The sequence below is a fragment of the Cardiocondyla obscurior genome, linkage group LG16 (genome assembly GCF_019399895.1).
Source record: "Cardiocondyla obscurior isolate alpha-2009 linkage group LG16, Cobs3.1, whole genome shotgun sequence".
NCBI classification, from domain to species: domain Eukaryota; kingdom Metazoa; phylum Arthropoda; class Insecta; order Hymenoptera; family Formicidae; genus Cardiocondyla; species Cardiocondyla obscurior.
Genome location: NC_091879.1, coordinates 3,157,719 through 3,173,828, shown reverse-complemented (window position 1 = coordinate 3,173,828; position 16,110 = coordinate 3,157,719). Strand labels below are relative to the sequence as shown.

General features: G+C 33.1%; 1 protein-coding gene across 17 annotated transcripts in view; it reads left to right on the top strand.

The window, feature by feature from the left end:
- The window catches only part of Camkii (Calcium/calmodulin-dependent protein kinase II), a 61,201-nt gene that overhangs the window by 22,584 nt on the left and 22,507 nt on the right, over nt 1-16,110 (top strand). For 10 of the 17 annotated variants that reach the window (XM_070667341.1, XM_070667340.1, XM_070667343.1 and 7 more), the window contains exons 4-11: nt 5-59; nt 928-1,066; nt 1,444-1,546; nt 1,915-2,093; nt 2,301-2,423; nt 2,799-2,882; nt 3,705-3,765; nt 11,877-11,966. In XM_070667341.1, coding sequence (XP_070523442.1) covers nt 5-59; nt 928-1,066; nt 1,444-1,546; nt 1,915-2,093; nt 2,301-2,423; nt 2,799-2,882; nt 3,705-3,765; nt 11,877-11,966 — 834 coding nt within the window. The remainder of the gene's footprint in view (nt 1-4; nt 60-927; nt 1,067-1,443; nt 1,547-1,914; nt 2,094-2,300; nt 2,424-2,798; nt 2,883-3,704; nt 3,766-11,876; nt 11,967-16,110) is intronic. The other 7 variants (XM_070667342.1, XM_070667348.1, XM_070667353.1 and 4 more) reach the window with 3 other exon arrangements.

Sequence of the window (16,110 nt, the reverse complement as noted above, 5' to 3'; positions counted from 1 at the left end):
ACAGTGAGATTACATGACAGTATACAAGAAGAGAATTTCCATTATCTCGTCTTTGATCTGTAAGTACACAGAACCTTACTTTTGATTAGTAGATCTAATTAAATTTCTTTCTCGTGTTTTTTTCAATGAGATTAAATTAGTCAATTTGTGGAGCTCGAATGATAAAACTTAATGAAAATCTTGAATAATTTTAATTAATCGACGATTACGACGCAACTCAACTGTAGATATTATTTATTTTAATAACATTTTAAATCGCGGTTTAATATTATTAAAATTATATTCTTTATCGAATTAATTACAAATTATTTATATTCCTACTTGGAACACGCGGGAGAAAAATAATGATGTAATTAACATTATTTATTACTGAGGAATTACAATTTTCTTAATTCCTCAAAATTCTTTAAAATAAAATAAAAAATTATTATTTTCAATTAAAATAATTTGAAAGTTTATAGCTTTTAAAGAAATTGAATTACTTAAACGTAAACTCATTTCTTACTTTATTGAAAATTATCTGTCTCGGTTTGATAGCTCGATCGATCGACAGCTCGATCGTTCGATGGCTGACAAGCATGAGTTTCGAGTCTTCGGCCTCAGACTCCATTAAACTAATTTCAATTCTCAGCGACGAGGAACAGCGAGACAATTCGCTTTAATTATATTAAATAGACATCGATTTGCGATTAACTGCCGTTCTTCGTTGAAATTTGGGTGAGAAAATACATATTCGCCGAGCTAGATTTATACTTATATGTCGTAACGTTGATTAATCGCACAAATGAAATTGTTCTTTCTTGCCAAGTGCGAATTTATATTTTCATTTCCGGGGTTAAAGATCCCGTGACTCCGGTGGGATATTATCTACCCACGCGAGCTCGCGATACGCTCGCGAAATGGAATTGAAACGTAAAACGTTTACAGAGTCACCGGCGGAGAACTGTTCGAGGACATCGTCGCCCGGGAATTCTACAGCGAGGCGGACGCCTCGCACTGTATTCAACAAATCCTGGAAAGTGTTCACCACTGCCACCATAACGGAGTTGTGCACCGGGATCTGAAAGTACGTAGAGAAAAAGGGGCCGAGTTTGTCAAGCGTGTTGCACGTTTACAGAGTTGACGTTGAAATACGAACGAACGCCAACGCGTCTAGTCTATCCATCTATTCTACAAGGCATTTTTATCTAATTCTTCGTTCACTTGTTGCGATTTCTATGGGGGATGTCGTGGAATATTTGTAGACGGTAGCAGCAGAGAACCATGTTTTCTTTTTTCTTTTTTTTTTCTTTTGTTTTTGATCGAAGCTGGAAATTCGTCTCGACAGTTATCGGGTTAAAAATTTTAGCAACTCTGTGATTCAGAAGCTCGACTCTTATTTGATTTAAATCTCAATTGAAATTTTGATTGACGGAACAAGCTGGTGCTATTTTTTTATTGCAGCCTGAAAATTTACTTCTCGCAAGCAAGGCGAAAGGGGCGGCTGTGAAATTAGCGGACTTTGGCTTGGCGATCGAGGTGCAAGGTGATGCCCAGGCATGGTATGGTAAGTATCATTGACCCCAATTCTGCACATGTTACTTAGATGCAACAATAAGTGTATTGCACCTTTAATTATCTGAACTATTAATTTTATACCAATATAAATTTAATGAAAATACAATTACATTGAAAAAGAAAACAGATTTATTAACAAGTCGACAATCAAAAAACTCAGGAAAAGTTTGCGGGCAATTGCGGTGCTTGTTTATCGAGTAGGAAAATTGATTAGAATTTAAACGATAAGTGAGAAGGGTAGGATAATACTCGGAACGTGATTTTGCGCACGTAATGTACTAATCCCTTCGATCCTTTGCACGGCGTGATCGTGTCCTTTAAGAGGGAGAGACTGAATCTGAGTGATTGATAAAAAAGGTTTCGCTGGAACGCCCGGTTACCTCAGCCCGGAGGTGCTAAAGAAGGAGCCATACGGGAAGCCAGTCGACATATGGGCATGCGGTGTCATACTCTACATTCTTTTGGTCGGTTACCCGCCCTTCTGGGACGAGGATCAGCATCGGCTCTACGGCCAGATCAAGGCTGGATCCTACGATGTACGTATCGTATACGAGAATTATTTTTATTTTATATTTTTCATTATTGCATACCATTACAAACTTAATATTTGCGGCTCTAAAAAAAAACGGCACGTTAGAGATTGAAAATTTCACATATATTAATCATATACCATTTTTATTATTTACAACATTTGATTTATTGAGAATAATGATTGACATTATTTTTACGATTATTTTGTACAGTATCCGAGTCCAGAATGGGATACTGTTACGCCAGAAGCCAAGAATCTTATCAATCAGATGTTGACGGTGAATCCAGGAAAGAGGATCACCGCCAGCGAGGCATTGAAGCACCCATGGATTTGCGTAAGTTTATCCTATCTCGCGACGAATGATTTTATTCAGCTAGGGAATAATATATCATATATATAAAAATAATTAATAATAGAAAATAGCGAGATATAATATTATATACACTATATATTTAATAATAATATACAAAGTAATGATAATTATTTCAATTATTTAAATTTATTGTCTTGTTTTATTTCTCTATATTCTCGTATACTACTTTTAGTCATATCGATATAATTTTACATCTTGTCTCGCAATCTATATTTTCCTCTGCATAAACAAAATTTTATTTCCAATGAAGCGAGGCTTGAGATTTAACCTCGAGCGACTCCAATCGTTCTCTTGGGACGGTTCTTGATATCGTTTTTCGTTTGCTTTGTGTTTCAGCAACGTGAGCGTGTTGCATCCGTGGTGCACAGACAAGAGACCGTGGACTGCTTGAAGAAATTCAATGCAAGGCGCAAGTTAAAGGTGAGTCTTATCTCCAAATTTTTTTCCATGTTAATTTAACGTACATTTATGCGTATCATTGCCTTAAATTTCTATTTATTAACTTGTTTAACGACTATACAATTTTGTCAATTTTCGACACGAACTCGAGGTTGGCATTTAAATATTTTTAATACCGAGATAAAATTATTTCTGATATTCTCGCGTGCTGAGACGAACAATGTGTTTTAACACCGGCGCGAATTATCTACATTGACCCTTGCTTCTCTAGCAAATGAAATCGATAGCATTATCTTAATAACAGTTGACGGTAGCGAGCACGCAAAATCGATTAAGCTTAGGATTGTTTATACCTGCGTCACATAATTGTAATTGGATACCTGGATTAATTAACATTTATTCGGTCACCGCAATCATTAATTTTTTTTTTTTTTTACGGGATATTCTTTCTATCCTAAAAATACCGTTTTTAGATCGATTTTCTTTTTCCGCGATGTTGATTGATTCTTTCGCTTGGCTCTCACTTCGTGCTGCGACAGTAAATGGCAGCTGACAGAGAGTTATAGTTTGACAATTCGAAACGACAAACTTAGCCTGACGCTTAGATATTATTTTAAGAGTACCGCGATAATTATATGTAGCAATTAATATTATGCGTTAAACGAATTACGTACGAATCACGTATCAGTATTATTAAACAAAATTTCTAACAAGTTAAACCTTTATAAAATATAAAACTTCTTTTTTTTTTGTTTCGTTTTAATCAATTATTAAATTTTCTATTTTAATTCTTATCGAAACGACGAAGCTATCTAGATGAATAGCAACTATCTTTCCTTGCAGGGCGCTATATTGACGACCATGCTAGCGACGCGGAACTTTTCCAGTAAGTATGATGTACAGGGTAAGTACCTCCGGCCCTCTTCAGCGCTCTTACACGGACCATGACAGACAGTACTTTTATACCTTTCGTTAAACTTTACGTCTCCGTGTCTTTGTATATGAATACGTTCCTTCAACAGAACTACATGTCCCCCTTTCTCCTTTCTACTTCCTCTATTCGTCTTGCACTCTCGCCACATAGAGGATCATCTACTATTTCGTTTATTCTTCAGAGGTGCTTCATAATGCAATTGTACACAGCAATCATTACTTGATATTTTATTATATTAAATTACATTACATTACTGTATTGTAACGACAAGGTATAAATTTAATTTTAACAATTGCAAAATTATATTAGAACCCATAATTATTTGATTAATAAAATCAAATCAAACAATAAATTTTTTTTTCTCAATTAAAACGATTGCAGAATGATGCACCTGTGTATATTTTGCTCGTGTACAAATATAAATTAGAGTCCTTTCTTTGACAAGCCCTTGCATTGGATGATCGAAGGAGCGAGGTTGAGTAAGGAATGAGAAAATTATATCACTGGCATGATAGCGATTGTCAATCGGTAGCGATACTGATTGTCCGAATATTGTTGTTCATGCAATTTTCGTGGTTAATTAAACGCTTATCAAATAATAGTATTTTATCCTCGCTTACTTGGCACCTTGGTTATCACGATGCAATGTTCATCCCTACTTATTTCATACTGCAAAAACTGTGTCACGTTACCCAGAACGCAAAGACTTACAATTGAAATCGTTTTGCATTTAAAATTAGGTACGTGTTCGGAATAATGAAAGGATTAACACGAATGCATTTTGCGGTTAAAAAGCATATTAAATTTCATTTTTTTTTTTTCTTTTCTTTGCTACGCATATATACGTTTCTTGGGAAATGAGAATTCTGGGTAACGCAATATATCGTCGCAGTGGACTCAAGCAGTTTTCTCTTTTCATCAAATCGCCATTGTTATCATTTCATCGAATAAGAAATTTGGTATAGTCTAGATGAATCATTGGATCATGTTGTATTTCTTTCGGAACAGTTTTCTGATCGTACTTAGTCGCAATAATCATCCGAAAATCTCGGAAAATTCTGAAAAAATTTCAACCAGTTAAACTCTCGCTGTGAACCTGCCTAAATGTGTTCGTTATCCGCGTAAATTAATTAAAACAAAAAAAAAAACTTCTCTTTTAAAATTTCTCATCTACAATAATTAAACGACAAATTTTTTTATTATAAAATAAATTTTTTTACGAATAATCTATAAAAATAAAATAAAATTGTTGTTTATTATTGTAGTAAATGTGCTTTACATTGTTATCGACAAAACTATATTTTGTGTTTCAATTTAAAACACTGTTTCAATTTATAATTAAGATGATAACACTCAGACATTATTTGTTTTAAAGTTTTATAACTTTGCAAGAGATTTTAAATGTGTTATCGGTTACTCAAACGTTTGATACGGGCATCCGCACACAGCGATGAGTATACTCTTGTCGTGATTTATAAAGTTCGATAAAAAGTGCAAGGTTTTATTTTAAAGCACGTATTGGCCTGGACAATTAATAAGATATTGTGTTAGCCTCGATGTTTTATTGGTTTTTATCGATTCTCGAGAAACAGCATAGGTGAGAAGCGTTACGTTGAAGCAGATTTATAAAACATGTTGACAATTGGTCGGTTGTATCGCCGATAATGGTCAATATTTAAAAATTGAATTTCACTAATTGTACGTGAAATGCAACGTAATCAGATTGTATGATAAATTTCCAGTTTCCAGTCGCATAGGACCGATTAATTAAATTGGTTAGAAAGCTGACGTAAATCAACGCATAATAATCAGTCGGTTGGTTTTTAAATAAATTGCATCAATATCGATTACTAATATAATTTTTCTTGATATTTTTCTTTAGAATGTCGTACGTTAGAAGAGAATATAATTGAACGGAAGGAGTTTAACTTAGAAAGATTTTAGTTTTTACTCAGAGAGATAAATTAGAGTTAATAAGACTTGCTAAAATAATGACACAATGCCCTACGTACATATACAATTGTAGTATTATAAATTCTTTTAATTCATTATTGTCTATGAACATACTATGTTTATGAATATAAAATTGAAAAGATAGGCAAGAAGTAAAAATCTTCGAAGGATCGAAACGTAATATAGTTCAACTGTTTCGGTCCACTAGCGAGATTTCCCTACGAATGATTGTACGTTTTATTAATGTTATATCCACATGGTTCCACAAGATCAACAGTTTCCAAACTTTTTGTTTCCATAATTAATATATTTTTCGTGTCGTTTTTATTTCGAAAAAAAAAGAAAAAAAAACAAGTAAACATGCATAAGACAATTATTTTCTCCATTTTAAATTAACGAAAAATAATATAAAAATTGTGGTTTATCAATAATATATCTTGAGGGAAAATTAGATCGTATTATATTAAAATTAAAGTAAAACATAATTTTGTGTCTTTTTTTAAATTAAATATAGAAATTTTGTTAATATATAATCGTGTTTAATATATATCTTTTTTTTTTTAATCGCTTAATTAATTTTAGTTTGGAAACTTTTGTCCGATGGTTGAGCATAGTCCTAAATTTAGAGCAAATTGCGCTTTTTGACCCATATTCGCATTGAAAATTTAATATTTGTAAAATTGCTATTTCAACATAAAGTTATTAGATTTTTATACAAAAATATTGAAATATTACATGGATTATTATTTTATGCTTTAAAGATTTATGATAAATTACATTATTATTATGAGAATATTAAATAAAATTAATAAGTAGACACACATGAATAAAAATATCTAATTAGAGACGTTATATACGTAATACATGAAAAAAAAAGATTAATAAATTATAAAGAAGACTGTAAAGATGCTTAAAAATTAAAAAAAGAAACGGGAATGAAATAAGTAACAGCTTGTTATAATTCGAGCGGGTTTTTTTTTTCCATAAAAGTAATACCACTATTTTCTTATTATCTTGATGGTAAGTGCAAATATGGGTCATTATAGGCATTGCATATATTTGCATATATGCATACATATATATGTACACATCTCGCTGTTATTTGCTCGACTAGCGTAAATATACGCGAGTTTGCTCCACACCCATAATAGATGTTCGAAAGATAATATGTCACGTTATGTATAGCGTATGCATCTACACATTTACACAAACACACACACACATACATTACATAATGTACAACCAAAAAACATTCCTAGAATATGCCTCGACTCTCGCTCTTCGCCCCTAACCTTGCCTACCACTGTTTTTAGATTGACAAGTAGCTAAGCATCTTGCATTCGTAGATTCGATGATACACGTGTTACATATATTTGTATAACACACGTGCGTTTTATCTCCCAATACAGTCGGTGTTAGATTATGTATTATACGTGTGTGTATTTTTTTTTATTACAATTTTTAATGATATTTAAAAAATATGTTTACACATACTTAATGAAATATGAGGTAGTTAATCACTAATTGAAACAAATCGAACATTCTGACTCGAGAATCTAAGTATATGACAAGTAATAGTTCTATGATATTCTTATGCTCGGAAAAGAAAATTTCTCTTATTATAAAATGTTTAACTGGGCCCGTTGTTATCTGGAAAAGCAAAAATCTTTTATATAATGTCGCAACGGGTATGGTGGATAAATGAATTTTTTTTTCTTTATGTATAAAATATCTCGATTGAACTTTGACATTTTACTAGAATCAGTTATTTTTATATAACACTACACATATATATTTTACAGTCTTGATAGATAATATTCGCAAAAATTTTTTTAATTTTAAGTGAGATATTCTATTCCCAATATTACAAAACAATAATGTTATGTAATATCACTTTGTATACTCTGTATTTATGTATAATTTACAGCAGTTAAGCTAAACATCAATTAATTATCAATTTTCGAGATATCTTGTATTACCAAATAGTTTATTCTAAAAAAAATTTATTTTATCATACCTTTATCAGATATGCATTCCAATATTCAGTCTAATACTTATACCGTGGTGGAAAATTGTTCTGGAGTGAGATAATACCATTTTTATTAACGTATGAACGGCTGTGCTCTTTCACACGTCCATTTTCGTTTTATATTCGGCGTGAGACTTTTCTCTGAGTGATTGCGAAACAATTATCTACTTTCTCGCGTCTTCACCCTCCCCCTCGAGCTTTTTACTTATCTCCTTCTTCCTCTCTTTTTCACATACATACTACATATAATGTATATGTATATATATTGTGTATATATATACTATATATATCGTAAGAGACGTCGCCAAAGGTCGAACTTAGACTTTAATTAAATTTATTTCATCGTCTTGAGCTGACTCTCAAACTCTAAGCTTTTCCAACTTTTCCGCGCTCCCGTTTCAACATCATGCGATTTTGTTCGCTACCTTGGATTTATCTTTCACTTTTTAGAAAGGGAAGAGGGAGAAAAGCTATTATTTTTGAGCAGGTTGTTATTATGAAAATCGGCTTTGAGATCTCCCTGACAAACTCCTCGACGAAATACAGATTAAAAGCAGCATGGTTTGTTTCACTAAACTGCTTTTCATGCCATATCTTGATCGAGATAGCTCATGATAGAAGTATCGATCTTCGAAGATTAATAATTGTCAAAAGTTTATTTAAAGAGGCTGTATTACATTTTACATCGAAGGTTTATAAATTTGAACCAGTGGTAAAGAAGTGAAGGGTGGGCTTAACTTTCAGTTTTATTTTGATATTCTGAAAAGATTTTCTCCTATCTAAAAAGAAAAAAAAAAAGAATTATTTAAATTTTATTACTTCGCGATTACGTAGTCTTACATGAAGCAAACACGTTGAATTGGGACATAATATTTCTTCGCAAAATTGATCGTTATGAGTAATTTTTTTTTAATTAATAGTTGTGATTTTTAAGAGATTTCTTTTTAAATCCCTTAATTTTGTAGTAAGTTTTACGTTAGAGTAATCACGCAATAATACTTGTTGATTTTTACATTAAAAACGCACAAAATTAGTTATAATTAAATATACATATATTTGTTGTATAGTAGATTACGGATTTTTAACGAAGAGCGTTGATCAATCGATCATCGAAGAATTTGCAGATTCATCTATTATTTTCCAATTGCATATTCACATATCCTACGCTTTTGTTGCTCGTGTTCTCTCAAAAATGACAACCATGTGCACATGAATTTTTCTTTTTACCATTCTCTCAAACGCAGGCTCGGCAACTAAAATGTGAGTCTTATTTTTATGATACGAAATGGTGTACCGTGTATGTATGCTTTCTGTATCGCAAAAAAAGCAATTGTGCAAATATCACGTATTGCTGTTATTATTTCTGCAACGTGTACCATAAATTGTTGCACAGAAACGCGCTAAGAATTTGATACATTATACGAAACTAACTTAAACTTAGGTCTCGTTCATTAACGCGTGTTTATGCAAAACTTATTGCGACGCATTTTAATCGAGAAAAAAATGCTTGATAAGTTTTTAATGTAGAATTTAATGATCAAATTACAACGAAAGTTGATTTTTTTTTTCGGGATTTACATAGGAAACGTTTTAAATCAAGAGCTTTATGTCAGCTATGATTTTTGTACAAATTTCTGGCCGCATGTATTTTTACCGCAAGTGGTCGCGGATACCCGCGCGAAATTACGTATAAGGTTATTTATGAATTTCAAACTGCATAGGAGTCTTGAGGGTTTTCAGAGAATTCATGAATTTCTAAATTCAAAACCCTGTCTGTCTGCTAATGCTCTCTCTTGAGAGAATGCGAGCAACTAGCATTGACTGAATCTCTGTCTCTCTCTCTTTCTCTTTTTCTACACACCTCTATCCATCCACCTGTCTATTTATCTATCTATTTCTATTCTTATCTACTGATTTATGACTGATTTTTGACAAAGGTAAATCATAGCGCGCGAAATGGGTCGGAGGTGCAAAATGGATGCGCTTTATTTTTGCAATGATTTTTTTCGGCGCTCCTATTTAATTCGATGATAGAGTAGGATTCGAGTAATAAACGCATACACGAGTCCTGGGATATATATGAGACGTTACACACTATACAATCTATGTTAGATCGCGAGGAACGATCGATTCGCGAGGACTTCCAGTTGAAATCGAATCATTTCTCAGTTCAGAAAAAAAAAGAGCAAAGAAAAAAAAAAACAGTTTTGTTATCAGAACTTTAAATAAAATATCATGTATAATTATATTATAAATTATAATTTCATATATTAGAAATATTAAAAAAACTATATTATTCTTTTTTGTAATAATACTCAATTTTCAAAAAATTAATATTACCACACAATTTTATTCAATTAATCTGTAATTGAAGGTATGACCGCGTTGTTTGAGCTGAACTGAATAGTTCGATGTTCTTAATCTGGCACAAGAATAAGTGCTAGGATCGGCACGTTAATCCGGGTGAAAAACGCTGGATTTCCGTACGAATCATCGTCCTTTTTTTGGCATTCTGGCATGATTTCGCTTTTTGATTCACCAATTCGCGCATTAACCACGCGTACGTATGTTGCCGTTCTCTTTTTGCTGCTTATGCATGAGTATTTCGCTTGAATGTGTTTGCACATTATACGCGTCACAGCATATGACTCGAGTATTTGCACTATAGGTTGCTCTATTTTTTATTTTATTTTATTTTTTTAAGAGTTAATTATAGCTGATTTAGTTTTGAATACAATAAAAATTTTGCTTTTATGTAATAGGTAAATCTCTGCCTTAAATAGTTTTATTAACGTAAATGTACATTTTTCGTACGACATAGATTAAAAAAAAAAATAATAATTTGATTGTGCTTCTTATAATGAGTTGTCTTGAAATGTTAACTGTCTGATTTTGTCTTTAACTTTACACTTTTTCAACGTACATTTCTCTGTCGTTTTATTTCTGCATAAATTTTTTTTATTTTTTTTATTTGTACCCGTGTTAAAATGTGGTTTCTTTATTACTTACGAGTCGATAATTAAAAATTTGCTTCGCTACATCGAATTGCATGGCATGCCTTCACATTTTGTCTTCTTGATAATTTCGTTTAATTAATCTTCGGCAAGTCTTTGTGGATTTTACGAAGATACATGTTTGCTGTCTTGACACGAGACTTCTATTTGCTAGAATACCTCTTTCGTCAAACACATATATATCTTTACAGTTTGAAAAGTGTGATTTTATTAGATAAACGGGTTCTAATATGTTTGCCACGACATATTAAAAAGATTCAGTCGACGCGTCGATAAAAATCACATGAACGAAAACAGTTCATCACAGCATGAACACTTTTGTTCTTATGTTTGACTTTTTCGTTAAAACTTTTTCTTTTTTCCTCTCGCCTGTTTTTCCTTGCAATTTATCGCTTTTTTTCCGTGGATTAATTAATCTCCAACATATTCAATTCGATATACAAACATTAATTCGTTGCCGCAATATATTTTAATTTTTGTTACTTGAGTAACGGTTTATTATTTCGAATAAATCTTTGAAGAATTTAATAAAAATTTATCCGTAGTACTCGATTGCATCTTTCTTTCGTAATCAACGATCAATAAGCATTCACGAAATACTTATTCTTTTTTTTAATTTTTTTCTTCTTCTTTAAAGACAGCAGGCGAGTTAGTTAACTTTAAATTAATATTTTAAACAAATTTACTGCTTTAACTATTTAATTTGCATTAAAAAGAAACAATCTTTCCTTTTGAACATTATTCTTTTAAAATTAAATTCATATCAGTTAATATATGTTGGAGCTTTTAAACTCGAGATTGTTCTTTAAATTCGCGGTACGTATCAAGGAACAGATTTAAATAAACACTCACAGATCCTAATCCAATTTCTAGATTCTAGTTTATGTTCTCGTTTCAAGATTGTTTCACAACGTTCTTTCTTTTCTTCTCTCTGCCTCGCCTTTATCTTTTTCTTTGCCGTTCCTATCTTTGATAATCTTTGCTAATTTTATTTAAGCTCTTTCTCTTTTTCTTTTTCTCTCAACATATTTCCTTCATTTTTACTTTCCTAATGTCAATTTATTGAAACGCTCTGCGCACTCCAGGTCGAAGCATCATTACGAAGAAAGGCGATGGCTCTCAAGTGAAGGAATCCTCTGATAGCAGCACAACGATCGAAGACGATGATGTTAAAGGTAGGAAAATTCCGTCCTTTTTATACGTCGCGTCTCTTTTTCACTCTTTTCCTTTCTTTCTTTTTTTTTTTCTTTTTTTTTGCGATTAGAAAAATATACCGGGATTTTTTTAACAGCGATTATTACAACGCGAATCAATTTTAAACGCGACGACAGCAGCCCAAGTCGATTATCAAATCGCAATTACAAGTACGAGGGTATAAATGGAATCGAATGAGTTGACTTTTGATCGTATATAAATATTCAAAAATTTTTTTTTTCTCCACGGATATTTAACAATTTTTACAACGCGTAGTGCACGTGGAATAATTTCTCATATGATTAACGTCAATGAGATTTCGGTGACAAATCGATCGCGCAGTTTCGGCTGCCGTGTAACGGTCGAAAGCTCGGATTGAATTATAATGATAATTATTCCGTCGGTGCCGATCGCAGGGATGGTGCCGATAACAATTTGCGCGATACACAAGCTGCTATAGCTCTTGGCAGCTAGTCGCGACGTACGATTACGCGGTTAATGTGAATATGTAATATATCTTTACCATGCTCGTTACAGAGTTTTAATGAGAAACTAATGAGTGCAGACACGGTAGAACTGCGCCTTGGTAACCTTGGTATTCGCGGCTTTAATCGCATAACACTGCGTAATATAAAAGATTTTTTTTAAAATCATTATTCTTAAATTTCATAATATTACTTGACAATGAAGATTTTCCGTCAAAATTAAATGCTTGTGTTTAAAAAAAAATACAGTTAAGTTACATTTCGTCTAAATTAATACATTACTTTATTTATATTCAATTCAGATAGAATTTAATTAAATTTCACCGGCTGATGTCTACTAGCTAGTGATTGCTACTCTAATTCTTGCGTTTAACCGTTTGGAAACTGATTCGAATTCAGGCATCCGTATGAAAGTTCGTAAAAGACTATATTCTATCTCTTATGTAACTGAGACATTGTAAAAGGATTCGATCCAATTAATTTTATCGTTTATCTATTTAGCATTTACGTTTCAGTGTGACACCACGCATTGTCAATACTGTGCCACGTTTATCGCAATTACTGCGGGAGTTTAACTTACACGAATGTTCTCACTGCGCATTTAAACATATAAAATGCACGCGCGTATTGATCCATCATTAGAGATACTTGTCTCGTTCTCACATGCAAGTCGATCATTCGTTGGACGATAACTCGTCCCAAGTAGTTAAATATCCTCTGGCTCTGCCCACTTTCTTTTCATTCTGCGTACACTGTGTGTTCCAACTATCAGTACACTCACGCAAAAGTTACATTGCCCGAAGGATTCGCGAATGGAAATCTCGATGAATTTCGTTTAAACACATTTTTTATTCGAAGCAAAAGAAATAGATATGTGAAATTGTAGCCGATCGTATATGTGCAAAGGTAAAAATTGCGAGAGAAAATATAATTTTCTAATTCTTTTTATTACCAGGTGTTTGCATTGAATCAGTAATTTTATTAGCAAGCCTGTAATCAATTAAGTTTGCGTTTTAAATCTTTTTTTTTTCTCTCTCTCTTTTTTTTTTTTCTCCTTTGTTTAGCGTATGTATACTTTTATACTGTCCGACTCTCGGTTGCAGAATCTCAAGTTTGTCCCTTCTTTCGTAGAAAAATTGATCTCGCCTTGATATTTCTTTCTGCCTTTTGTAGAAACTTTTGACTGTACACTTGTCGATCGATCTCTTTGTTTTATTTGTTTTCCGTCTGTCCGCGTTCGATCGCACGTGTACATTTTTCAAAGTTCATCGAAAATACCTTGCGACATACAAGCGAAAAGCAAGGCAGTCGGTAACAAATTAAATAAATAAAATTTTACACAACTGACTCTTTTTTTCTTTTTGCAGAAATCAATTTCTAAACGCGTGCGCGCGTATCTTTCGCGAGGAAACTCTGTATCAATTATATTTTAATCGGAGTATATTAATTAGATCTGCATCGATCACGTTACGATTGCCTTGCTGTATTGCTTTTCTTGACTTTATAAAAGTATCACCCTAACACGGTACGATTGACACTGTCAGTATCTACGCTTCTGAACTTTAAAGTTTATACTCGTATTTAGTAGCGAAACATAAATGTGCATTCCACACGCCCGCACACTAACGCAAACAAACAAGTGCATTTAAATTTGATATTTAAATGTGTATTACGTACTCTTGCGTTCCGTTTAACATAGGTATAGAGTCTATCTTGTTCCGTGTCCTGTCACATTCGAATTTATTTTCTCATGAAACTTCATATCAAGTTTCTAACTCTGGCAGTCGATGTCTCTCGCAGTTTCTTCGTCATATGTGGAGGTCGTCTTTTTCCCTATCTCTTTCTATCTCTCTCTCTCTCCCTTTCTCTATTCTGACACTTTATTCTGATACTTACGATACATACACGCGTACGAAAAACGGAGCATCTCACGGTTATTATTTTCTCTGTTCGCGAATATACATATAATTCGCGATACGTATAATAATTCAGGTGCGATCGACGATTGCCGTGTGTACAAGCGTGCAGAAAATCGAGTTTCAAGCGTATTATACATTTTAACTTGAAAATTGTATATTTTAAAAACAATTTGATATACATTACGTACGTAATTGCTTTCAGTTGCCCGTGGCTTCGAAACAAAGAGAATAAATGATTATCCGTTGTTAAGCTGTTAGATAACGATTACAATAATATTTGGAATAGATTTTGCGTTTTGCACGTAATGAGCGAAAGTACAATTTAAATGAATCCCATGCATGCATCTGCATTTCATCTGGTATCTCACGTCATGTATAATTAGCCAGATAATCGAAAGAACAATAACATTAATGTTTGCTCTCAAAATGTCAAATATTCTACTCGACACGAGAAAACTTATTCCCTCGTTTACCGTCGCAGGGATATAGTTCTCACTTGAAACAATTGACTAATCGATATAGTGTTGTCACATACGTTTGTAAAGAGGCATAAATTATTTTGGGACACTGATACGCGGATATCAGGCTCAACGTCTGATTTGCCGAATCTCACTCGACATTTATTACACGTTATTTATTCACATATACGCGCACACACATTACACACATTTAGCAAATGCAATTTTTGACTGCACTGTGCAATTTTTCGTAAGCATAAATACGCATAAATTCGCGGGACTTTGCGTTTTTTTTTTTTTTTTTTTTTTTACACACGCGGCTGACAACATCGAAAGTAAATTCGCCAAAATAAACTGATACGCGAGTGAATCGGTGCCATCTGTTTTTCCATCTGCTTTCATTCGAACACACGTGCATACATGTTGACGCAAATTAAATGGCTCCGTGTCTGTGAATGTCTTCCACAAATAGAGACGCCATAAAGGCGAAGCACTACTACTAAATATACATTTAACAGCTGCGTGAGAAGCGATAACACTGTTGTTTTGTGCCCCTCCTCGTCAAAGTAGCCGGTGCTCACAAATCCATAACACACACGTAGACGTATGATGACGTGAATGAATACGCACGCGTATTGTGACAGCAAAGAAAAGAATGCACCGTAAATGATTAGATTACAAACACCATAGATCGAGCGCAATTTTCTTCGAGACACTCGCTAATCATGCCATTTGACCGCGGAAATGTCTCATCATTGCGGCTGCATTCATTTAATTACACGTCATTTTAAAACACGAGTTACCGGACGTTACCAGCTGATAGCTGACAGTCGGCAGCTGACAGTCGAGAGACAAAAAGTTCAAGCTCGCTCTTATCACGTGTAATACGTGTACGTATAATATATTTCTATAGTATATTCTTCTTGTCAAGTCGCGTTCCGACGACGAACGAACGACGAGAATCATCCCTCTAATGTATAGAATTGTAATACACTATATTACAACATAACCACGTGGAATAATTAATTAATCTTCAATTATTTTTATACTTGAAACGTGGCGCGTATCGTCTGGTAATCTCGTACGCTGTTTTCACTTAAAATACAAAATAATGAATATTTCGAGGATCTGTATAACAAGGGTGACGATGAGAACTTAAAGAATTATTAGCTAAACTCGCTATCGCCTTTCTCTAACTTAAAATATTTATCGTTTACTCGACGAGAAAGATAATCCCGAGTAGAAATTGATTCCCACCGTTAC